Source organism: Dreissena polymorpha, chromosome 3 (genome assembly GCF_020536995.1).
Source record: "Dreissena polymorpha isolate Duluth1 chromosome 3, UMN_Dpol_1.0, whole genome shotgun sequence".
Taxonomy (NCBI): domain Eukaryota; kingdom Metazoa; phylum Mollusca; class Bivalvia; order Myida; family Dreissenidae; genus Dreissena; species Dreissena polymorpha.
Genome location: NC_068357.1, coordinates 76,957,207 through 76,983,906, shown reverse-complemented (window position 1 = coordinate 76,983,906; position 26,700 = coordinate 76,957,207). Strand labels below are relative to the sequence as shown.

The 26,700-nt window shown below is 35.4% G+C and overlaps 1 protein-coding gene across 1 annotated transcript in view; it reads left to right on the top strand.

Annotated features, from left to right (window-relative positions):
• The first annotated feature begins 3,265 nt into the window (after positions 1-3,265).
• LOC127874830 (rho GTPase-activating protein 11A-like) overlaps positions 3,266-26,700 on the top strand; it is a 37,025-nt gene continuing 13,590 nt past the window's right edge. Inside the window, exons 1-7 of the mRNA XM_052419462.1 lie at positions 3,266-3,517; positions 6,526-6,608; positions 18,295-18,391; positions 19,445-19,813; positions 21,066-21,267; positions 24,480-24,723; positions 25,859-25,944. Of these exons, the coding sequence (XP_052275422.1) occupies positions 3,389-3,517; positions 6,526-6,608; positions 18,295-18,391; positions 19,445-19,813; positions 21,066-21,267; positions 24,480-24,723; positions 25,859-25,944 (1,210 nt within the window). The 5' untranslated portion in view covers positions 3,266-3,388. The remainder of the gene's footprint in view (positions 3,518-6,525; positions 6,609-18,294; positions 18,392-19,444; positions 19,814-21,065; positions 21,268-24,479; positions 24,724-25,858; positions 25,945-26,700) is intronic.

Sequence of the window (26,700 nt, the reverse complement as noted above, 5' to 3'; positions counted from 1 at the left end):
GTTTTCCGACCAAATTTTCATTTTTTGGGGGAAAAATCTACCATTCTTCCGCAAGGTTTTTCTTTGCAATAGAAAACGATACACCACGTATAAACTCGACCATGCGCCTTGTCTAAAAAAACTAATCTTTATGATATAACTTAAAAAAAACAACTGATGAACTTACCTCTCGCGCGTGGCTTTTGTTGTTATCTGGTATCGAAGTGCAATATGTTATCAAAGTATCCGCATACCCAGCGTGAGTATCAGTATAGCTTGATCAAATCCCTGCATGCCTTCATGACCAACAACGTGATGATAGCGTAGACACGTGGTACAATAATTTTACCGTTGTTGTTTTTACTTTTTTTAATTTAGGTAATTTGTTCATATGATGAACCTAAAGTTAAACTTACACGCTATTTTCAAAATATAAAAGAAAATGATACTAATGTTGAAATAGAATTCGGCAAGACAAAGATCACTTTTGACCTGGATTTCTTGCGATAAATTTATGCAGCGGCAACATTAAAGAGACCTTTTCACAGATTTTGGCACGTATTGAAGTTTGTCATTAAATGCTTTATATTGATAAATGTAAACATCGGATCATAAAGGCTCGAGTAAAAAACTAGTATAAAATAAAAGAATAAAAAATAACCCTCAACTGGGCTCGAACCCCTGATCCCTGGAGTAAACGTCTAACGCTCAGACCACTCGGCCATCCGTGCTTATACAATTAGAGATGCATTTATACTTTATATAAGCAATCCTCGTAGAGTCCCAACATATAATCACAACAACAGAACTCTCCAAATTATTCAACCGTTTCGTATTGCAACGCTTTATAATTTTCAGGTTTTAAAATCGTCAATAGATGCATAAAATGGATATTTTAGAGAATGGTAAATGTTCAGTATTACTGTTTCCTAACAAACATCATAACAACACCTAAAATTTGCAAATCCGAAACTTTTTTTATTCTGTCAATTTATCAAAACGTGAAAAGGCCCCTTTAAACATCGCATGAGGACTGAACGTAAAAACACGTACCCTATTGAATTGCGTCAATTTTTCAAAATTAAAGAACTGCATACTGCAATTGACAATCATAAACAAATCACTGATACATGCCTCTGAGGATTACACAATTTGCACCGCAATTCAACATTTTAATCATACGGTATAAATATTTATTTTATGCTTTCTGGTGGTTTATAGGGAAATATCAGTGAATTAAAACTGATAATTTCACTGTTTCCAACAATGAAAATTATCAGTGAAAATTATCGATTATGTTAAATGACGTCATTTTTTGACGAAATGACGTCATTTTCCAAGCGAAATTCCTTATTTAAACTGTTTAACAATGTATATAAACTGTGAAAAAAAGCATAAAATAAAAAGAAAATGTGTTGGGTTCGGTGGATTATCGATTTTAATTCACTCGTGATCATATAAAATATATATTTTCACTCGTGGTACTAAGAATATCTATATCCTACACGGCAGAACTACACTTAAAGTTGCACACTTTTCCGCATTAACCGATATGTTGTAATGAGTATGTAATGTACGCTTGTATAATGGAATATGAAATTTGTATGGCCTATATAAGTCGCGTTCTAAGAAAACTGGTCATAATGCATGTGCGTAAAGTGCCGTCCCAGATTAGCCTGTGCAGTCCGCACATGCTAATCAGAGACGACACTTTCCGCCTAAATTGGATTTTTGCTAAGAAGAGACTTAATTTGAACGAAAAATGTCTTAAGATCGGAAAGTGTGGTCCCTGATTAGCCTGTGCGGACTGCACAGGCTTATCTGGGACGACACTTTACGCACATGCATTATGCACAGTTTTCTCAGAACGCGAATCATATAATCGTAACGAATATCAATGAGAATGCTGACAGTCAGCCTCGAGTAGATCGTACAAATCTGGAAAATGAGCTCATGATTTCTCGTCTGCGTGTTTGTTGTTGTTGTTGTATTTTTAGTTCACCTAAATGTACGCGTCGTCGTCCAATGGGCGGTGTCAAATGTCCTAATTGCGGTAGCATCGTCATCGTTTACCTAGCTACCAGTTTGGAGGCTACACTTTTTATCCAATTTTGATGAAACTTTTTAAGATTGTTTATAGTACAATATATAGGCGGAGTTTGAATCTGGGTAAGAAGTGTCAAAAGTAAGTCACACTGTACAATTGTAGAAAATGTGTTGTATCACTCTTAGGATCCACATTTTATGACTCAATCTTTATAAAACTTGGACAAAATGTTAATTTGGATAATGTCTAGTTAGCTCCTGATTTGGAGCCGGGATGTCCCGGGTTCACTCCCCATTGTTGTCCGGGACTTTTTTGTCTGGCTGGGTTATACTTTATGATCACATTCATTTAACTTGCAAAGGCTAACATCTTCACGGAGCGACAACTATGTTATGGTTAAAGCAATCATTGTGCTTAATGTATTATTACATTATAAAAGCATATCTGTATGTTCTATACTCATCATTATTTTGTTATATATTAGTAAATTTAATGATGGTGCTGATTGTAAAAACATTATTTATATAACACAATAATGATGAGTATAGAGATAATGTTTAAAGCAGTGGCAGATTTAGACATTGAACCAGTACTGAACCACTAAATAAAATTATTTCAATATCTTGAAAGGACTTGCCACATATTGCTAAATGACATTATACAGTTTATGTTTAAACAAGCAAAAAATAAACAATGACTAAGGCACGTTGTTAAAAATATCGTTTCGGTAATAAATAACAATTATTGGACATTGTTTTAAAATAAAAAAAAATAAAAAGGCTTTATTCATGCTTTTGATTAATTATGTGAAACATACATGTTTAACTTATTAATCATTTAATGGTCTATGCTCATAGTCTGAATAATACAGTGGTTGCGCGTTAGATTTTGCTTTTTAAAATTGCTTGGATCGAAGTTCGTTGAAGACAATAAAAGGCATGATTTTTTGAAAATATACGAAAACCAGGTATGTGTATTAACACATACCTGACGAAAACCAATAAATTGAAAAGTGTGTCCTAAAAATTATTAAAACATAAAACATTTATAAACAATGTATTTGTCTGAATTTAAAACAGCGATGATAAGAAAATTTTAGGTGTTATTGTATTAAACTGTTCAAAATATCCGTAGTCGTCTTAATTTGGACGGGCCTCATGTTAAATATTTGTCAGTGTAACTTAATCATTCGACACCGCCAAAACAGGAAATGACTTCATGACGTGGCATTGACCAATCAAAACAAAGAGAGCCATATTCGAAGTAAATTGCCTTTTAAATGGCGGATATGTGTACAATAACCAAATTATACAAATGATATATAGTAATTTATGCATATAAATGTTTCATTTATCGTAAGAAATGAAACATATCAGTGCTGTAGATAATGTAGCTAATCTACGAGCGCTAGTTCGGCATGAATTACGTGAGATCAGCATTAAAGTGCCGAAACCTAAAAAATCAAAACGTGCAACAAACAAAATAAATCAGGTGAATATGTCTATAAAACGGTCGATTTTTACAGGCTTTTTTACTTTCAAAACATGCTTTCACTGCTGTGCTGTTTTCTTTTGAAGGGTAATGGCCGTACGCTTGTTTCGTTGTTTTAATCTGTTCTTTCCAGCTGACTTATTAAATAAGTTATTTGTAACGTGTGACGTTCGTAACCTAAACAAAAAAATCCTTGAGGTCTATTTTGTTCATAAGATTTCCTATCCATATAAACGTACTCCCAGAGCCTTTGATAATTTTTGCTTTGGCGGCTCTGGGAGTACATTAGTCCATATTAACGGACTGCCAGAGCCTTTGATAATTTTTGCTATGGCGGCTCTGGCAGTCCATATGCACGCTTCATAAACATGGGTGCAGTTCAGCGCAGAGAATCCGTGCGCTTCACTAAACAGACGTCGTTCGAGACAAATTGAGGAAAATAATGAATAAACTTCATAAACATGTTAAATTTACCTGAATGGCAACCTATGGATGTTATCCTTTGCATGCACCCTATAAAAACACGACAATGTTTCACACACTTTCCTCGCCGATATGTTTTATGTTTTAATTTGAAACAGTGTATTCTGTATCGAATAACACATCATTATCGACTTTGTTGGCTCCAACACATAACCCGACATGCAAAATATTGGTGTACTGCGACCTAACCAATATTGGGTCAATTTTCCAATATGGCGGATACAACGTACGAAAGCAAAACTAAGTCAATAAAAAGCAATTATTTATTGTTTTAATGGTACCATTCGTATGAGTTTGTGGTTTAGACAGGTTAACGTTGATAAGATCTTGCAGTTTCAGTGTTCCTTAACCATTGCATTGTTGATTAAATTTTGCACCCGTGGGCAAGAGCCAGCGCATTGCAACTATCGGCTAACCATTGGGTTATAAAGCTGAGGGTTGAATTATTGCAACTAGGAGTACATATGAACCCCTTCATAAACACAATCTCAGTTTTGCGCACAGATTTATTGCGCATCACAAAACAGACGTTGTACGTTATCAAATTCACTTAAGGAAAGCAATTAATAAACTTCAAAAACCCATTGAATTTACCTGAATGGCAGCCTAGCGACGTTATCCTTTGCATGCAACTAGTTGCAATAATTCAACTCTAAGCTTTATATCCCAATGGGCTGCTTAGATTTGCTCTCTCTTGTCCATGGGTGCAAGATGTTATCAACAATGCAAGGGTTAAGGAACACTGAAACTGCAAGAATTTATTAAAGTTTACCTATCTAAACCACAAACTCATCCAAATGGTACCTTTAAAGCAAGAAATAATTGATTTTATTGACCAGCGATTTTTTTCCTTCTTTATAAAGTACCGGTAAACGGCACTTTCCCAATTACGAAAAAACTACAAATTTCCCAATTGCTGTCCAAAAAATTCCCAATTTAAGGTAGAAAAAAAAATAATTTTTTTTTGTTTTTTTTGGAAAATGCAACATTTTGTTAGTTTCCCTATGCAGCTCTATGGTTTGAACCTAGGTAAATATAATATTGACAGCTTGAAAACACTAAGTTATCAATTTTAAAGTATTTGGGAGCATAAAATCAAATACACCCAATTTCCCAATTTGAGGGTTTCACGACTCGATTTTTGCCAATTTTCAGGCTTTCACGACTCTTTTCCAATTGGACCGGTACGAGTACTTTTCCCAATTGGACAAAAAAATCACTGATGACTTAGGTTTTGTTTTGTACGCTGTATCCGCCATATTGGAAAATTGACCCAATATTGGTTAGGTTGCAGAACGCCAATATTTTGCATGTCGGGTTATGTGCTCCAGCCTATAAAGTCGATAACGAGAAGTTGTATTTAGACAATATCTAGGTCAAGTTCGAATATGGGTCATGCTCGGTCAGAAACTAGGTCACAGGGTCACTTAGTGCATTTCAAGGATTTAGCATGGTGTCCGCTCTCTAATTGAAGTAGTTTTCATCTGATCTTTACCAAACTTGGTCAGAAGTTGTATCAAAACAATATCTAGGTCAAGTTCGAATATGGGTCATGCCGGGTCAAAAACTAGATCACAGGGTCACTTAGTGCATTTCAAGGATTTAGCATGTTGTCCGCCGTCTAGTTTATGTGGTTTTCTGATTTATTTTGATATTCTAAGACATTTTTATGCCCCCGAAGAAGGGCATATAGTGATCAGACTGTCCGTCACACTTTGCGTTTAGATTTTGAAAAATGCTCATAAATTCTATGTCGCTTCAGATAGCAATTTCATATTTGGCATGCATGTGTATATGGGCAAGGCCTTTCCATACGCACACAAATTTTGACCCCCTTGACCTTGACCTTGAACTTAGGTTCCGTGTTTAGGTTTCGAAATCTGCGTTTAGGTTTCGAAAAAAGCTCATTACTTCTAGCAAGCGTTTAAAGGGGGCATAAGTCATCCTATGGTGACAGCTCTTGTTTAAATTATCACAAATGCTTTTATTGTAATCTTATTTCGTTTACTTTGGTAATACCGTATCTAGTGTTTGTGATATGGTCTTGCTGAATTTATGGCATGCAAAACATAATTTCTTATGTTTCTTTATGGTCTATTTATGACAGTTTTAACATCTGATGGAATGGAATTTAGCCAGTATAATATTAGTCTGAATTCCTTTTTAAGCCTGTCCATAGGGCCAATGCTTTGTTTATTGACATATAAATATCAAATTTACGGAAATAATGTAGGTTCTAACAAGATTTGATTTTTTTTCTGAATTCAAATTAGAGCAAGTTTTTACTAAATTGTACTCTGGTCCCTTGGTAGTTTTACCACTCTTAAGTATGTTAATAGTTGGCTAATGAATAAGAACAGTAATAACCATTATTGTATAATGCATAAGTCTGGAACTATATATTTGTTGTCTGTATACTCGGAACGCAGCAATATTTAATCACTTCATTGCAAATTAATTTATTTAAAAGCAATGTTTTGGTTGCCTTTTAAAACATAATGTTTAAATCAAATTTCTACTTTCAGGATGTCACTAATGAGCAGATATTTGGCAACCACCTGTCTGGAGTGCACTGTGTACATGTCCCAGAATGCGGATATGTGGCAAAGTAATTATAAATGTTTTTGAGATGATTTTCATATGTCTTATGATTCACTTCACTGTTTGTCTTGAATTTTAGAGGTAAGGCTTTATTACCATGCAACTGGTGAAAATCAAATGTTCAAGTCTTCCATCAAACATTTTGGGGTTTGGGCAAATACAATTTTTCTATCAGTTGTCTGTGGACAACCATATCTATGGAACTTTCCTATACTTAACTTTACTACAGATTACTTATAAATTAAAAGAGAATTTACCATGTGGAAAAACCACGTTGACATATTTATTGAATTATTCATTTACATATCAGGGATTTCAATAGATTTTAGAAACCAGGAGTCAATGACCCCTGGATTGAAATTTTGAGGAGTCAAATTGAAAAATGCTGGGGTCAATTTTGAAGCGCGTTAATTGTGTTTTTGTCTGTATTATTCATTTTTTTTTAGATAAAAAGATGCTCTAAGAGTAACACAATATCTTAAAATGTTATACTGCTTTAATTATTAAATAACATTACTATGATACATATCACAACATATTTTAATGATTTGGTACACAAAGATAATGACAAAATATAAATAATTTGTGCGAACAATATCGACTTAGTTTTTCAAAAACAAAACATGTTCCTTTCACAACTTTTATTATTTCTATTACTATACTATGTTTATTTGTAAAAACAATAAATGCTCATTCAAATCTACTTCATCATAACACATTTAAGTCTTTTAACACATTTAAGTAATTAAAGATATGTACCGGTAGCACCTTTTCATCACATATTTATCATCATTTCATGTATATTATCATCATCCCTATGATAGCTTTTGTAACAAAACACAATCTAACTGCATGGAAAATCTAGTATATCTATTACTGTTTATCCGAATACTATACATGTCCGAAATATATACACTTAAGAATGCCTTACCTGTAGTAGTTTAACTTTAATAATCCAAATTTTCCTTGTTGTTATCTGGTTTAACAAACCTAATCAATTGTTTGTTAAATCCAGTTAATGCTTTCTCAATTATTGAATAACCATTACTTGTAATTTGAATCTGTTGTTTTTGAATCGCCAGCTTTGAATTGAACGAGGGTTGAATGTTAATTTACAATATGTCCGGCATTTACAATGTCGAAGGTCATGACGTAGCAATTTAATTCTACTCAGATAAATTATATCTTATCAAGGAAATGTGTTTTCTCAATGTTTATGTGAAGTATTATAACTTGTTAGTATGATAAATGAACTGTGCTTCCAGTTTATATAAGATGGGTGTTCAGGGTTTTCATTAGGAGGCGGCCGGCGGCCGATTTGACCGCCTCAAATGTTATTCAGGCCGGCTCAAATTCGGAAAGAAAATTAAAACAAAACATCGGCAAATTTTCACGACGATGACGAGATATTTAGTATTCGTTAATATACTAACTGTCTGAAACGGAAGTAAACAACCTAAACCGATATATGTTAACTGCTTTCTCATTGGTCGTATCGATATAATTGTCCAATCGCGGAGCGGTTAACGAGACTGTACGACTTTGATTCAAGGTCACAAACTGTGACAAAGTCAACAATTGGATATGTAAAAAAAAAGAAAAATAAACGACTATTTCGTTTGTGTTTCGAGTAAGAACGATAGTTCGCTGTTGAAGTTATCTTGTTCCAGTTTTTTTAACGTTTATCATTTACCGGCACCTCCGGATAAATGCACTTTCCTGCTACACTTACATTTCGTTTTTTATTTGATTTTCGACAGATTTCGTTGATGTTTGTTTTTTTCCGCGGAGTTTTGATCCTCCGAGCGGTAAGTGGATTTATTTGTTACCACATTTTACAGGAGGGTGAGTCTTTCATTAGGATAAATGAAACTCTCGATCCCCAAACTCTCCTGATTTTTCCTGATTAAGGTCGGATTTGGTTGGCTTAAATGCTAAATATATTGAATTGGCACTGCAATGTTAAGCTATGTCCAAATTTGTATTTGAAAAAAATGGCCCAAAGAAGATTCCTCAGCAAAATATTTAAATCCTAACATTGCATCAGCTGGGGCAACATATGCCCGATTTTTTTCCCAAATAATTTCCTAAGTTAATAAAAAAAACAACAACAATTATTCTCATGTCAACAGGCACGCAATCTTTATAAACTGAATAATCAATTATTTCAGAAAAAGACAGTCATTGTGTCCTCTTAACACAGTATTACTTATAAATGTTCAGGTATTTGATCATAAAATGCTTTAGTATTATTGTTTTAATTATTGTGATGTTTATCAGACTTTATTTTTCTTAAGGTAATTTACTCCTTTGGTAATAGTATTTGAATTGCTATTCACATACTCTTGGTAAAATGGGATCGTGTTAAGTAGAGGTTAATTATATTGAATGTTATTGTTTGACATGTGATAAAGATGTTTACAGTGTGTACTGTTTCTTCTTATTTGCAATAACTACTTGTGGACAAGTCATTTAAATTGATTTAGTTATATATTTTGAAATGTCATAGTCATTATTGGAAGTTACAACTTATTAAAATGTTAAAATTTCCAGTGTTTGTTTAATTCAGATTTTCATTAATACTGTAAAGAATACATGTTATGTACTGCACAGAAATTATACATTAAGCTAGGGCCCGGGCCCTTCGCCCCCGACGGGGACATTCCACCTCAGACCCATGCATCTACATGAAAATTTAAAGAAATAGATTTTGATATTTGCTAGCCAAAGTATTTTTTTCTGTTTTGAATCTCTTAAAAATACAGGTGTCTTAAAGCTCAGGAGAAGCGATTTCTTTGTTTCAAATAAGTTAAATTGCAGGTGCTTCCGGGGACATAAAACGGCATATTCACAAATCTCTGGAAAACAAACAGTGCTAAAAAATATTTTAAGTAGTCATTTACTATTTAATTGATTATGTCCTCTGATTGTTGCATTTTTAATTTAAATATGTGTTCCTATATGCATTTATTGTTGTATTGACTTAAAAAACTAAAATGGATGCCCATTCTTAGTTTGCTGTCTTAGTCTACCCTAAAATTATACATGTTTTTTTGCATAATTGAATTATCAAAAACTGCATACTTTTAAAGGCATTGTCAGAGTTAATTGGTTAAGTTAGAGACAAAGTAAAGCAAATATATTCATTTTTCTTAAAATGAATCATCCTCTCTGGCCCCCTGGACCCCTGTCCAGGGTGTGCCCTGAACCCACCGTGGCTCTATCGGCACCCAGATTTTATTTTCAGGATTTCAAATTTGGGACAATTGACACCCCTGAGAGTTGATGTAACCTGAGGACTTTACAATTCACATTAACATCCTCTATTTTAACTGAGGAAAATCATGTAAAATATATGCGCCCAAAATCGCTCAAAAGCCACGATTTGGCACCTTTATTTCAAAAAATTTCCGGGGGGCATGAGTAAGTTTACCCCCTAGAACGTTGGCCTCCTCAAATAACTCAAAAGCCTGCTACAAAGAATCCTAATGAAAACCCTGGGTGTTACTAGTAATTATTGGTGGATTAACAAACTGACAAAACTCACTGGACTTAATAGTGGATCTACGTAATTAATGGACCTTTGATCAATTTTGTTTTTTCTTTAATTATTTTTGCCGACTTTCTTTAACCATGCCGTCTGCAAAGTGTGCAAAAACCCTGCAATTATCGGATTGTCAATCGATTATCACCTTATCACTGCTGCTAATTACCCAGTTAGTGCGCACGCACTATTTAGACGTTGACATGTGTATTGGAAGAGATGAGATAAGATAAACAACGCCCGGGGTATTCCTTCAATTATAGACCGAGTTTCAAATACTGAAACATTAATGTCATTTAGGAGCACAACAAGATTTATTACCATGGAACTCGAGATGTTAACTGACTGACGCAAGTGTCAAATTTTCTATGCGTCAAAATGGCGCACGGCAGAAAATAGGGTTGCGTCAAAAGCGAGTTGTTTTAGTTTGCTCACGTCAAAACGCAGGATTCTGCATCTATTGAAATCCCTGCATATTATTTAAATTTTCCAAAGTATTCTACCGGTAATTCGAGAACATTTTATTGCCATTGCTTCCATTGCTCAGGTACAGTATTGAAATTGGAAATGCAGTTTTCAACATTCACATGATAATATAATATTATGTAATTGAAAACAGCTCAAATATTATAAGTCACAATTAACAAAAATAACCAAAGAACCATTTTTCACGAAAAAGGTTGCCCAGTCCATTTTCAGGTGCCTGGCTAAATCTCTATTAAAGGTTAGTTGTAACTTGCAGGGCTCGCGCTAAGGGGCGACGTGAGCGACTAAGTCACTTTCTTACGCCAAACGTCGCCTAAATTTAAGAAATTGTAGATAAATAGTGACTTCCAGTCTCCCATTTTAATCGGAATTTGTTTACATCCGGTTTTCTCGATGTTAAGGTCTGACTCAATTTTCCAATACACACTGTTGCAGCCCGGAGCGTGTCGCAATTGAGCGTCAGGTAATTTGAGGTAAACCCCGCCCCGATTCTTCCAACCTCCGAACTTATCTAATCAGCGATCGATATTGGTCAAGTCAGCATTCAAGTCACATGGTAGCTGGCCAATCAACATTGAGTTCGCTCACACAAAATATTGGGTCATTCATGCCCAGACACTGTATACTTGAAAATACACAGTTGATATTGTCGTCTGCCAACACTTTAGAGGCCGATGGCAAACGTCGTATTTAAAGATAAACAAATAAAAAGGAGCCTAACAAAAAAATTATTTCTAAGTTGATTTCTTTACATTTTTACCAACTATCGATCTGAATTAACAAAAGGATGATAATTTAATAATTGATCTATGTCAATGATGTTACACCTTTCTGTCGATTATGGTTTGAAATTAAAAGGTGATAACTATGCTATTGTAAAGCAATATGTCAACTAGAGCTTTGTCACAGACGTGACGTATACCCCCACGTGTCGCATTGACACAGACTATTTTGCATACTGTCTTCACAAAACAAGAGAATCTAATTTATGGCATTTTTTAAGAATTATTAAGCCATTATCATTTATAGCCATTTTAACCTTTGAACTCTTGAATTCTTCCACATTTCACGCCATTGTATGACTGTGAACAAAATTAATGTACAGAGTCATTTTAAAATCTCACAATGAATGACATAGTTATGGTCCAGACAAGATCATGTAAAGCCATTTTTGACCTTTGAACCCAAAGTGTGACCTTGACCTTGGAGATATTGACATAATTCTTTTGCGGGACACACCGTCCAATGATGTTGAACAAATGTGCCAAATGATTTTTAAATATAACAATAAACGACATAGTTATGGCCCGGACAAGCTCATTAATGGTCATTTTTTACCTTTGAACTCAAAGTGTGACCTTGACCTTGGAGACATCGAAGCAATTCTTTCGAGCGACACACCGTCCAATGATGGTGAACACATGTGCCAAATGATTTTCAAATCTCACAATGAACGACATAGTTATGGCCCGGACAAGTTAATTTATGGCCATTTTTGACCTTTGAACTCAAAGTGTGACCTTGACCTTGGAGATATCAAAGTAATTCTTTCGCGCGACACACCGTCCAATAATGGTGAACAAATGTGCCAAATGATTTTTAATTCTCACAATGAACAGCATAGTTATGGCCCGGACAAGCTCATTTATGGCCATTTTTTACCTTTGAACTTTAAGTGTGACCTTGAAGATATCGACGTAATTCTTTCGCGCAACACACCGTCCACAAAATGTGCCAAATGATTTTAAAATCTTACAATGAATAACATAGTTATGGACCGGACAATTTTATTTATGATCTTTGAACTCAAAGTGTGACCTTGACCTTAAAGATATAGACGTAATTCTTTCGCGGGACACACCGTGTAATGATGGTGAACAAATTTTACAAATGATTTTAAAATCTCACCATAAATGACAAAGTAATGGCCCGGACAAGCATTTGACCTTTAAACTCCAAGTGTGACCATGACATTGGAGATATCAACGTACTTCACACGACACACCGTTTCATGATGGTGAACAAATGTACCAAGTCATTTTAAAATCTAACAATAAATGACAGAGTTATGGTCCGGACAAACTTTTGGTTTAAAACACACTAAGTGACCCCGTGACCTAGTTTTTGACCTGGCATGACCCATTTTCAAACTTGACCTAGACATCATCTAGATACAACTTGTGACCAAGTTTGGTAAAGATCGGATGAAATTTCGGGACAGACCCACCGACAGACCGACAAAGTGACTCCTATATACATGTAGCCCCCATTACCAGTAATGGGGGTATAATAAAATTGTATATTGATTACGAATTAGCTAGGTTTTCTGATTTTCATTTTTTTGCTGTCAAACAATATGCACAATTTGTTTCATGTGCATAACGCGTACAATTTTTCGGACTGTCGTTTTCTAATACATTATTTTTCGTCGATTATAATTTATCTTTGAAGAAGAAATAGAATGAAGAATAAAGATGGGGTGATGCGGACGGTGTGGTTTATCATATTTCGAATTGTATTCACATGTAATTGCAATTGGAAAGACTATAACAAATAATTATTTTAAGAAAGCATATGCTAAATGTCATATTTCAAACATATAGAGAATACTTGGTCGGTGCCGAACAAAGCAAAGTTTATTTTGCGAGGTTAGAAAATCTGAACCACGAGCCTTGGCGAGTGGTTCAGATTTTTGTGCTGAGCAAAATAAACTGCTTTATTCGGCACTGACCTAGTATTTGATTTATCCCATCAATTTTCTTAGTCGTAAATTATTTCTTTGAAAATAGAAAAGAAAAATCTAACTACAGGGAAAATCTCAAAGTTATTTTAAGCAAACATTGTTTTATTATTTTTATCGTGTCGAGCCTAATACATTACAAAAAGATCAGTAACTAACCTGTTTTTCTGTTTATCATACCGTATACTTGCGCTTATAAGACGCCCTCGCTAATAAGACGCACCCCGACTTCGGACTTTATGATGGGTGGATTTGAGACTGACCCGCGTGTAAGATGCGGTCAAATTTAGCCGTTTTCATCGGCCGAAAACATGGCCGAAAAATTTATATGACATTTAACGACGTGGCGTGCAGACAATCAGGTGATACAAACTTTTCAAGAATAATCACGGACAATATAACGTCTTACGCCCCAAAAATAGCAAAATTCAAATTTAAAATAATAGACAACAAAATCAGTAACAATACATTTTATTACAAATAAATCGGTAAATGAACAAAGCGTTCCGATACACGGTACAGGCCAATACAGACTTAAGAGAAAATGCAAATGGCTGCCGCGATGATTCAAAACAACTGACAAGTGTCCACTTGGCTAGCATAAGCACAGTAAACTGGATATTTTGATTTTTTTTGTTTATTTTCACCAGTATCTCGCTAATAAGACGCGACCCCAACTGTAACTTATTAATTTGAGTCTTAAAAATGCGTCTTACAAGCAAAAGTATACGGTACCTCTACGTCCCCGATTTTTAAGAAATAATGAAAAAAACACTCTAAACTTAAGCGTGAAAGAACATGCATTGTGTCGTATGACGTGTTAATAATGACGTCACAAGTACGCGCACTTAATAGTTGTAAATAATGTTTATTTGCTTTTTGATTTGCATTATGTGTTAAAAATATATTACATCTTGGTATCAAATTGTTAGTTTTGTTGAATCTGATTCGATTTTACTAAACAGGGCTTTTCATCTGGAAATTGGGAAGAAGCCCTAGCCTTGCAAATTGGGAAATTTAAGCGCGATAAATGGCCATTTTGGGAAAAAAACTTTTAAAGCATTTCATCACAGGTAAATCATTTAATCAATTTTAAACAGTCACAATAATGGTTTGAACTTTATTTTTTTTATGAATTAATGACCTGGAAATGTTCTTTTCAAAGATTGGCCAGCTATATTTTCAAACAGATAAACTTTTCAACAGGTAACAGCAGTTTTTGAACAGTAAACTAAAAGTTATCTCTTTTCAAACTGAAAATTCAGCGATGACACTGGTGACCTCCCTTGCGGCCCTCGTGCAAAAACCGACAATAAAACCCGTACTACGCAATATTCTGTTCTAGACTGGTACACAAATACAATTAAAATTCGGCTTAGCGGTAGTGGGGAAATACCTGAACTGAACTGGTAGCGAAAAAATCGATACCAGACAACAATTACGCAAAATAAACCTTCATCTTTGTTTATCGCTCGTGGAAGCTTTCAATGAAATTACAATCATCTACAAGACCAGTAAAACTATACCGAATAGTAACTTGGCTACAAAACACTATCCGCTGTGTTTATTTTTTTGATTTTCAGGGGAATTTCAATCGTTTTTTTTGGGAAGTCTTTCAGCCAGAGTTGGGAAAAAATAAGGCTTTTTAGAATTGGGAAGGAGCCGAATATCGGCCTCTGTTATATAAGGATGAAAAGCCCTGCTAAAAATGATTACTTTATAGTTGATTCCGAGTAATATGACCATTCTCCGCCGTGCGTGACAGCTATTTTTCAGCACTTCCGAAAATTCTAGGTTGGCGCTAAGGAAAAAAAGTTAGTAGCCAAATTTCAGCACTACGATAACGACCCACATTATAACCTTATCTGCTCAATGAACGACATAATCATTATCATGAATCTATAGGTATCAACAATGACTGTATTAAATTATCAATGAAGTCACATTTAGATAAATTATTTGTTACCTGAAGTCAAATAATTTCATGTTTTTTTTATTTTTTATTTATATTTATTTTCATGCACTGGCATAAACAGTATACAATGTTAGAACTTTCAGATATGCCCTGGTCTTTGATTGGGTGGGTCTTGCTTTGCATGCGTAGAACTTGTCATTGCAGACGACAGCAATAATTTCGCGCTCTTTCTTATAACACGGGTTTTACATGGCATACCGGTATTAATCATTAATAATGCATAATTAATAGTTATAATCACGTGGCTGTAGAAAAACGGTGTAAATCAGTTCTACAAATAGACATGATAAAATATACATGCACTGGATTTAATTTGTTACCGCATTAAATTATTAACGGGTTTTGTTTTTCACAACTTACTCGCCGTAAGTAATTTTACACTGCTCACCAATTGAAATTAACTTCTCATAATAAATGATTGTTTACAGTACGGTAAATAGGTGTGATGATGATGCCCGAAACCACCTTTAATGTACTGCTTTATTTACCGGTTTTATATCATGTATTAATGCTATAACTGTGATTCATTGTTAATAAACCTGCGATAAATGCTTACTATGTGACCGACGTCAATCAAAAATAATAATCGCTATATAACTCTGCCTCTGGAAAGTTACCCGAAAATTTCCCGTGATGCATCTGTCAGCATACATGACTGTGTTATGTGGCTTGAATATACGATACGGGCATCCGTTTATCTCTTATCAATGGACTATCTATTACCACCTGGAGCTTTTATGGCGATTACATGTGGAAATCGGTACCGAGTTCTCTTTAAAAGTAGGGAATATTATATACTTAAAGAGAAATATCAGGGTTTTTTGCAATCGCCATTTTCATTAACATTTTAAACTTTAATCGCCAGCTAAAAGATTCAATCGCCTTTGGCAATTTTGGCGATCGGAAACGCTTACATAGCCTAAATAGAGGAAAATTTATTCCACAGTGGTTTATTTCGACAATGCACGTCTTATGATGGGATAAAAATATTTATCTGGTCTGACAGTTTTATTAAGCTTATGTTATCTACTGCTTCATAAACATATTATCTTTGAAATACTTTTGTCTGTATAATATGATTATTTACATCAAAATGGATTGAATATAAAGCTAGTAATATTTTAGTTATTTATCTGTCGTGTCTATTATTACTTGGTTAATTAGAACTGCTTGAAAAATAAAGATACACAAAAGAAATATATGTGTACTGCAGTGGTATACTTCAATAATGTGATACACATATATGTGTGTTGTAAAGCCCTACATGCAAACCCTTGTGTCCGAGTCTCTCCACTTCTCCCTAGAGTCTCCTCACTTCTCCCTAAATCAGTGTCCAGGGAGAAGTCACTTCTCCCTAAAATTTGAGCCCAGCGTGGGCCCTAAACTTGTACTTTGGATTTTAATATGATTTTCTCACAAGGTTGCTTAGTTGTCAACCTGAGTATGCTTATGTAATTAAAAAGTTCCAGAACAAGAGCAACATTAATATGCATAAGTATATTTGCCCAGCGGACAAGTTAGATTTTATTAACCAGGTTTTCCGAAGGAAAAAACTGGTTATTAGATTGGCGATGTTGGTGGGCTGGCCGGCGGAACAAGCTTGTCCGGGCCATAAGTTTGTCGTTCATTGTCAGATTTTAAAATCATTTGGCACATTTATTCACCATCATTACACGGTGTGTCGCGTGAAAGAATCACGTCGATATCTCCAAGGTCAAGGTCACAATTTGAGTTTGAAGGTCAAAAATGGCCATAAATGAGCTTGTCTGGGCCATAACTATGTTATTCATTGTGACATTTTAAAATTATTTGGCACATTTGTTCATCATTATTGGACAGTGTGTCGCGCGAAAGAATTACTTCAATATCTCCAAGGTCAAGGTCGCCACAACTAAAAATAGATTGATTTTGAAACAATTATGTTACTATGAACAATCAGTAACAATGCTCAATTTGATTTGAGTTGTCACTCTTTATCAGACTTTTAATGCCCCCCTTCGAAGAAGAGGGGGTATATTGTTTTGCACATGTCGGTAGGTCGGTTGGTCCGTCCATCCACCAGATGGTTTCCGGATGATAACTCAAAAACGCTTAGGCCTAGGATCATGAAACTTCATAGGTACATTGATCATGACTGGCAGATGACCCCTATTGATTTTGAGGTCACTAGGTCAAAAGTCAAGGTCACAGTGACTTGAAATAGTAAAATGGTTTCCCGATGATAACTCAAGAATGCTTACGCCTAGGATCATGAAACTTCATAGGTACATTGATCATGACTGACAGATGACCCCTATTGATTTTCAGGTCACTAGGTCAAAGTTCAAGGTCACAGTGACTCGAAATGATAAATTGGTTTCTGGATGATAACTCAAGAATGCTTACACCTAGGATCATGAAACTTCATAGGTTCAATGATCATGACTGGCAGATGACTGCTATTAATTTTCAGGTCAGTAGGTCAAAGGTCAAGATCACAGTGACTCGAAACAGAAAAATGGTTTCCTGATGATAACTCAAGAATAATTAGGCCTAGGATCATGAAACTTCATAGGTACATTGATCATGACTGGCAGATGACCCCTATTGATTTTCAGGTCAATAGGTCAAAGGTCAAGGTCACAGTGACAAAAAACATATTCACACAATGGCTGCCACTACAACTGACAGCCCATATGGGGGGCATGCATGTTTTACAAACAGCCCTTGTTTTTTTTTCTAATTGAAATTAAGGTCAATTTCACACAAGGGGGTTAACAATACACATTTTGAATTGTTTCCCTTTATCAGACTTTTTCAACTGTAAACCTGGTTTTGTGACAACTTTGTCCCTTGTATTTTCATTATATTTAGGCAAAGTGAGATGTTTTTAGATTTTACCACTCCTTCAATGATGCTACTATCTTTTTTTCAGTTATTTTTTTATTAACTATTGAGATTCGTTGTAGGTTTCTTGTTGAAGCAGCCGAAATTATTATTGACAACATTGATAGCGAAGGGGTGTTCAGAAAGTCTGGAGCTGTAAGTCGACAGAAAGAAATCAAGGTAAATTAAGCTTTTTTCAGTTCCCATTTTGGGATGTTTGTCCTGCTGTCCTGACATAAGACAATGTGTCTGGATTTTTTAAAATAAAAAACATGCATGTTCTATATGAATACCATAAAACTTATAAATCAAGCTCCATTTAAACTTGCAAAATCTTACCATCTGAGATTTCTGTAGGCATTGGCTATTTAAGCTTCTAGTTATGAAGAGATTATGCAAGAAGTGTATGAAATAAGTGATTTAATCAAATACAGACAAATGCATTTTAAGCTCATCTGACCACTACCTGCTCAAGGTGACCTTCTAGGACTGCCTTTAATCTGTGGTCTGTTGTCAACATTTACCTTTTTGACACTCTAGGGGTCACATTATTTGTCCAATTGTCATGAAACTTCGACAGAACATTCGTCCCAATGATATCGTTGCCGAGTTCAATACAGGGTTACATGAGGTCACAAACTAGGTCTATAGTTCAAATGAAAGAAAAAGGTCATTAACACTTATGTCACAATTATAGTCTAATCTTCATGATACTTGGTCAGAACATTTGTTTTTATGATGTCTTAGCTTATTTAACAATAGTTCTGGTTCTTAAAAAAAAACCATCTGCCAGCGGCAGGGCAGTTTTCCTTTTATGACTACAGTGAAACTTTGATAACACTGGAAGTCACATTTTAAGTCCAACCTTCATGAAACTTGATCCTTATGATTGCTTGGCCCAGATTGAACCTGGGTCTTGTGAGTTAAACAAACACCCAAGTCACTAGGTCAAATTAAAGAAAAAGCTTGTTAACACTCTAGAAGTCACATTTTAAGTTAACTCTTCATGAAACTAGGTCAGACAATTAATTTTGTTCTAATGATATTTCAGCAAAATTTATAAATGATTCCAGTCTGTTAAAAAACAACCATCAGGGAGCGGGAAGTTTTCCTTATATATATGGCTTTAGTAGTACCTTTTCAATAGCCTAGAAGTCAGATTAACAGTTAAGTTCCTTCTGGTCTTGGGTGAATGCGTTAGGGCCCATAACCCTCTTGTTTGTTGTTTGTCAGACTCAGCTTGAGAGTGGGAAAGGCTTTGTTGGTGCCAACGTGTACGACGTGACGGCTCTGGTAAAGCAGTTCTTCCGCGAACTCCCTGAGCCCCTATTCACCAGCGTGTATCATGACACGTTTATACGATGCTACCAGCTTGGAGACTTGAACCTGGCAACGAAGGCTGTGCTTATGCTGTGTCTGCTACTGCCTGATGAGCACGCCAGCACGCTGCGCTACATCATGAAGCTCCTGTCACGCATCTCCGAGCACTCGGAGAAAAACAAGATGGACTCTGCTAACCTGGCTGTCGTCCTTGCGCCAAATCTAATGCACATGAACAGCAAGAGTGAAACCATGAAGTCTGGTGAGGAGAAACTCCTGCAGGTTCGTTACCAGTATACTTAGCAATTACAGTTAGATATATCTCTGATGAAAGCAAAATCACATTTTTTTTGCAATTTGTAATTTTGATCATATAGCCTTGATTTCTTAAAAAAGACTACCATTTATTGACGAAGAAGAGAGTTCTGTTTTTGCATGTTCTGACCTACATTTGAAGAAACCTATTATAACAATCTCAATTTCTGAGTTTATCTTGATTACATGTGGTTAACCCTTTCGGTGCGGGAACCAAATTTTGAAGGCCTTTGCAAACAGTTTGGATCCAGATGAGACGCCACAATTCGTGGCGTCTCATCAGGATCCAAACTGTTTGCTTTTCTGGTAATATTCTTTGAAAAAAATCGAAGAAAATGCTAATTTTATAAATTCAGCAGACAACATTTTAGCAGACAACAAATTTCCCAGCATGCAAAGGGTTAAATTGAAATCATGCTTTGTCAATTATCAAATTCAGGATTCACATGCTTTTATGGTTTGAGGCCGTTGAAATGCTACAACCTTTCCTATATGAAACTGAGAATTTCAAAGGCTTGTCCACAAGTTACATGTGCAAGTCTTACAGGTGTGTACTTTTGTTAACCATCTTCGTTTGATTCCAAGCAAGCCCAAATTCATATATTAAACTTGCGACCAAAAAAAGCATAACAAGTTTACCTGTATAGAAAATTGTATGAGCATGCCTATATGGAAACATCAATGAAGCAAGCAAGGTTTCAAATTCTCCAGCGCAGAAGATGCCCGCTCTGAGGTAAAAAATATGATCAAATACGGTTATTTCTTTAAACAAAAAACTCGATATAAGCAGAAAGTGTCACTCTTTATTAGCCTTTTCAGACTGCACTGGCTAATCTATTATGACACTTTACGCATATGAATTAACTCTTTAAGTGCTGGAACCGAATTTTGAAGGCCTTTGCAAACAGTTTGGATCCAGATGAGACGCCCAAACTGTTTGCTATTCTTGTAGTATTTTTTGAAAAAAATCGAAGAAAATGCTAATTTTAGAAATTTAGCAGACAACATTTTAGCAGATGACAAATTTCCCAGCATGCAAAGGTTTAAGCCTAGTTTTCCTCTGGAAACTGTTAGTTTCTTTAACTTTAGATGGATTTTTTTGTTAAAAAGAAGTAAAAAGGAAAATCCTTTAGGCACAAAGTGTCAACCCTGATTAGCCTGTTCGGGACTGCACAGGCAAATCTTGGACGTCACTTTATGCCCATGAATCTGCCCACAGGTGCAGACAGCGATAGTGGAGCTGCTGATCAAGCATGCAGACGCTGTGTGCATGGTGGACGAGGAGCTTGCAGAGAGGACTGTGTTCATGTCGGAGGTGTTCAGTACTGACGATGAGCTGGACGCCAGTGAGGACAACCTGGATGACACAAAGGAGAACAGGAAGAAGGACAAGAAGAGGAAACGCAGCGGATCTTTTCAAGGCATCTAAAAAAAATTGTTTTGATTCATGAAGTTTTCCCCCCAAATAAAACCTGCACTCATTATTTATTTATTTTTATGCCCCCGAGAGAGGGCATATAGTGATCACACTGTCCATTTGTCGGTCAATCCGTCTGTCACACTTTGCGTTTAGCTTTCAAAAAATGCTCATACAGTCAGTCATCCAGTTTAAAATAACCAAGCAAAAAACGTTGATTCTTTTGAACACAATATTTTCTTTCGGGATTTAGTGTCAATGTGAACAGATGAAGAAAAAAAAGGGTAAAATTTATTTTGTATGTCAACAGGTTAGGCCAGACGGCATATGCAGTTTTTTGTTGTAAAAAAATAGCCAAATAAAGTTCACCGTTCGGAAAATTATTAAAAATCATCCAACTTACAAAATTAGTATTTCAAAACATTGTCATGGCATTCGTTTTCAATCAGCAAAACGTTTATTTGAAAAAAATAAAGCCTTCTATATCCATATGCACATTTCAAAACATAACTCATTCAATCAGTTCTGGTTAACTTTTTGGTGCATTTATCTCCCCTGTAAGCATAATACAAAAGCTTTCTTGCTAAAACTTTCTTAATTTATTCCGTTACCTAATGTATACCTAAGACACTAATCAGTTTTTTTTTTTATTGGGGCATTATGGAAAATTAAATACAAATTAATCGGAACTGCTGATTATCAGGAACTGGTTGACAAACTGTAACTTCTATGTCGTTTCAGATGTAACCTTCATATTTGGTATGCATGTGTATATGAACAAGGCTTTCCATACGCACACAATATTTGACCCCTTTGACCTTGACCTTGAACTCAGGATCTGCGTTTCGAAATCTACGTTTAGGTTTCGAAAAATGCTCATAACTTTCATCAAAGCGTTTTTCGGGGACATATGTCATCCTATGCAGACAGCTCTTGTTCAATTTATTATTAACAATCTGTGGACATGTTGCTTTCTTATGAACATAGAGTTTGGAGTTGTTATTATCCCTTGCCAAAGGTGGAGGGATAGAGAATTTGCATTTTCTGTCTGTCATTATGTCGGTCGTCTGTCACACAATTTTGAAATAGGTGGGGGATATCAATTCAACGCTTGTTAAATCTGCAGGCATGAATGGCTCTTTGCTGCATGCATACATGTATCATTATATCCTTTCTCATACAATTTTCCATTCAATATTCTTTCTCTGTTTTTATGCCCCCGGTAGGATGGCATATAGCAGTTGAACTGTCAGTCAGTTTGTCTGTCTGTCTGTGTGTCCGTCCGAAAACTTTAACATTGGCCATAACTTTTGCAATATTGAATATAGCAACTTGATATTTGGCATGCATGTGTATCTCATGAAGCTGCACATTTTGAGTGGTGAAAGGTCAATGTCAGCCTTCAAGGTCAAAAGTAAAAAAATACAATCCAAGGGAAGTAATAAGCTTTAAAAGGGAAATAATTGCTAAACCTGCCAAATGATATATTGAAATCTTATTTCAAAGCGGCGTTATAGGGGTAATTGTGTTTCTGACAAACACATCTCTTGTCTAAATATGGTTTGTTATGGATGGATTGCATTTTGTTATCCCCCTCCAAAAGGCATATGGATATAGTTTTGGCATCGTCTGTAAGTCTGGTCATCTGTCACAAATATTTCAGGGCTATATCTCAGACACTACAAGATTTCAACAAGAAACTTTGTGGATACAGTTAAACTGCGATAACTCGAGGTAGCACGGGACTGACCTCGATGCTCGAGTAATCGCAGGTTTCGAGTAATCCATGGTATTATTTGTTATTCAATGTTTCGTTGGTGATGTTTAACTCATGACCGCAAATGCTTTAGATACGTGTAACACAAACGGAAAAGAAACGGTGTAAAAATCGCTTAAGCTTACAGTATACTAAACGCTAAGAAGTATCGTTCATTCATTTAATTTTAATCAACATACACACATTACACATCTATAATGAAAATATTTAAACAGTATTCAATGTACATGTAGAATATTTTTAAAAAAGCACTCAAGGTACGCACATACACATGAAAAAAGCACGAAAAACAACATTATCACTACACAGTTTGCATTTAAATTACATTCAGTCAGACTTTTGTTGTGCATCGTCTAAGATTGAAGACTGTCGCAACCCATTAGCCTCCCGGAACTGATGGTGTAGATGTTTCGCGATAGAGAGCAGAGCATGTGTAATTATCTAATTATCATTAAAACTGTGTAGCTTTTATCTGAATCTCAAAGGATGACAGTTTGCAGTGTTTCTTAAACTGCGACTAACTTCACACCTAATCAGCGTTTTAGTCTGCTTGATTGCGCTGTTTTCACAACTCGAATACTTTTAGCACGGACCAGACTAGAAAGTGTCTTCGAATAATTGCCAGTTAATTAGGCGTGAAATGCCTTTCAGGGACCAGCACACATCCTCGAGTTATCGAAAAGCGCATGTTTGAGTTATTGCGGGTATTGTTATATAGAAATTAAAAGAAAATGTTAGGGACTTCCTCTAATGCTCGAGTAATCGCCAGATTTCGAGAAATTGCCAGCTCGAGTTATCGCAATTCTACTGTATAAAGATATCAATAAGGAAATGTGCCATGCACAAGAACTTTAACCCTTCACTTTCATAAATAAGAGTTAACTTATTGCCCTTTACTTTTATGATTGCCAACTGACACATCTGAGTGTATAGATATCAATAAGGTGAAGTGCCATGCAGAACAATAATCCTACACTTTCTTTAATAAGAGTTATAGACCTTTTTCGTTTTTGTAATATCATTTTATCACAAACCTTTCAGGGCTTTATCGCAAAAACTATGTTAAGATTTCATTCTTCATGGCTGTATAGGTATCAATGAGGAAAAGTGCCATGCAAATGAACCATACTCAACACCAATTTCTGTAATCAGATTTATTGCCCTTGTTTTTGTGTAATGACCGTCGGTGTAAAACTTTTCAGGTCTTTAGTTTATCTCAAAAACTATATAAGAAGTCAACATTAAACTAAATGGATGTATAGATATTAATGAGGACATTAGCAATGCATAAAACAATAACCATACATTTTGGTTATTTTACTGTTATTTCCCTGTTCATCTATCTGCTAACATCAATAAACACAATTTATAGGGTTTATCAATTTAATTAAATTAAATTGATTAATTATTCAATTAAACAAATTTGTTTGATGATGCAGGGATTGTCAGCAGCATAGCCCAGAGCATCAGCAAGTGGCGACGCAGCACGGACGGTAAGACGAACACAAGCGGAGTGAGCAATGGCAGCAACGTGAGTCAGTCAGGCCGCAAGCCGAGAAACGGTGAGGGAGAGGCTTACAACAACCAAGTGTTCCAGTTTGCACCCACTGACGCTACTCCTATCATGAAGCGCAACAAACACCAGTCTGCAGCGGGTTCAAGGGCGTTTTCTGCATCAAAAAAGTAAACTTAAAATACTGGATGCGCATATTTAGTATTTTGTTTCTTTCATGCTAAACATTTCCTTGGTTAATATTTATGCAACAATAAAATATGAGCACTGCTAAGTAATTTCAAATCTTTCTGAAGCTTTATGAAAATGTGCATGTTGTTTTCAGTCACGATTGATAATCAACTGATCTTCACAGGAACAGCTGAGCTTTGATTTTAGGATCAGCGTTTCAAGAAGTAGTCAATGTTAAAGCATTCAGTCTCCATGAAAGTTAGCCAGTCCTTGGACAAAAACATGGCTGGTCAAAACTTTAGGGCAATAACTAATTTTGTAATGTAATTTCCTGTCAATGAAATGGGATTTGGGCCAGTAATAGTAATAAGACCAGCAATTATTTTTTTGCCCCATTGGGAAATGTACTGATACCTGCCCTATTGGGATATTTGTGCGGGAAAACCCCTGAAATTGGGAAAAATTTGCGTCCTGAAATCTTCATATTGGGAAATTGGTGTATTTTACTTTTTGCTCCTAAATACTAAAATTGATAACTACATGTTGTCAAGTTGTCAATATTATATTAACTTAGGTTCAAGCCATAGAGCTTCATAGGAAAACTTAACTAAATGTTACATTTTATTTATAAAAAACAACAGCAATTGGGAAATTTGTAGTTTTTCCTAATTGGGAAAGTGCCAACTCAGCACAACAAAAAAAATCGTAAATGTCGGACTACTTTCGTGACTATGCAAGACACTTCAGGTTTGGAATAATTCTTGGAATTTATTGATGCTGAATTGTACTACTGACTAACGAAATTTGGCGAAAATGAACTTTTTGATTAAAAAATACCATAATCCGGTAACCATGAAATAATGGTGTTGTAAAAACTGCAAGTGGGTTTCAATTTTTGAAAGCAAAAAGAACCGACAGGACAGTAAGTACGACGATATTGCATTTCACTGTCCACCTTTTTAATTGTTTGTCGGCTATGTTCTATTTTGCCATGTTTGCTGCCGTTTTCCGGTACTATATAAAGAAGGAAAAAATCGCTAAAAATGCCTGACCTGGTGGCCATTGTTGCCTTTGGGACTTTCATAGACCCTGTACATGTTCTTATGTTTGCTGTTGAGCCTGTTGTATCTTCAGGAAAGCAATCCTTAATCAGCTGCCCCAACATGCAACCCTGGCCAGCACACCATTTACTCCTGTCTCTAGCAAAAAACCACACCCAGGTGAGTAGGCAGCTAGTCTTATTGAATACCGTCTTATAAAATATTGTAAGACATATTAGAATTATTTATTTTGATATTTTCAGCTCACCTGAGCAGGGTTGGCATATTGACCGGTCAATTGAGTATTGACCGGGCCGGCGGTCAATACCCGGTTAAAACCGGTCAATACTGGTCATTACTGGTCTTTACTGGTCAATACTGGTCAATTGAAAATTGTAGCATTTAAACATTACAAAGGAGCCATTTTATATTAAATCAATAATTATTCTGTAATGAAAAAACTTTTTTTTCTGAGTTATTTATTGTAAAAAAAATCTTTAAAGCTGTAAACAGTTACTTCTTTATTATTTATGGAAACAGCCTCAAATACATAAGGACTAAGGCAATATCTTTATCTCAGTGTATCACATCTGTATTATTACTATTGTAGGTACCATAACATTTCACTTATCTATTGATATATCTATTTGATAAGCAGATGGACAAACAGAACTCTTGTGTATTCTAGGGTTATAAATCTGGCCTCATAGTTGGTAATATAATGCATGCAGTGTTATGTCTCTGATATTGACAATTAAGCAAATCTGCCCTTAGGCTATTTCATATCACTCACACAAGAAGATTACTTTGTACTTGCTATTAATTTAATAGTTACTTCTAACTTGTTTCCTTTCTGTATTAAGAGGGTTTTTTTCCCTTTCATATTAAAAAGTTCAATTGGTATTCAAATGAATAAACAATCAAAGTTCTTGATTT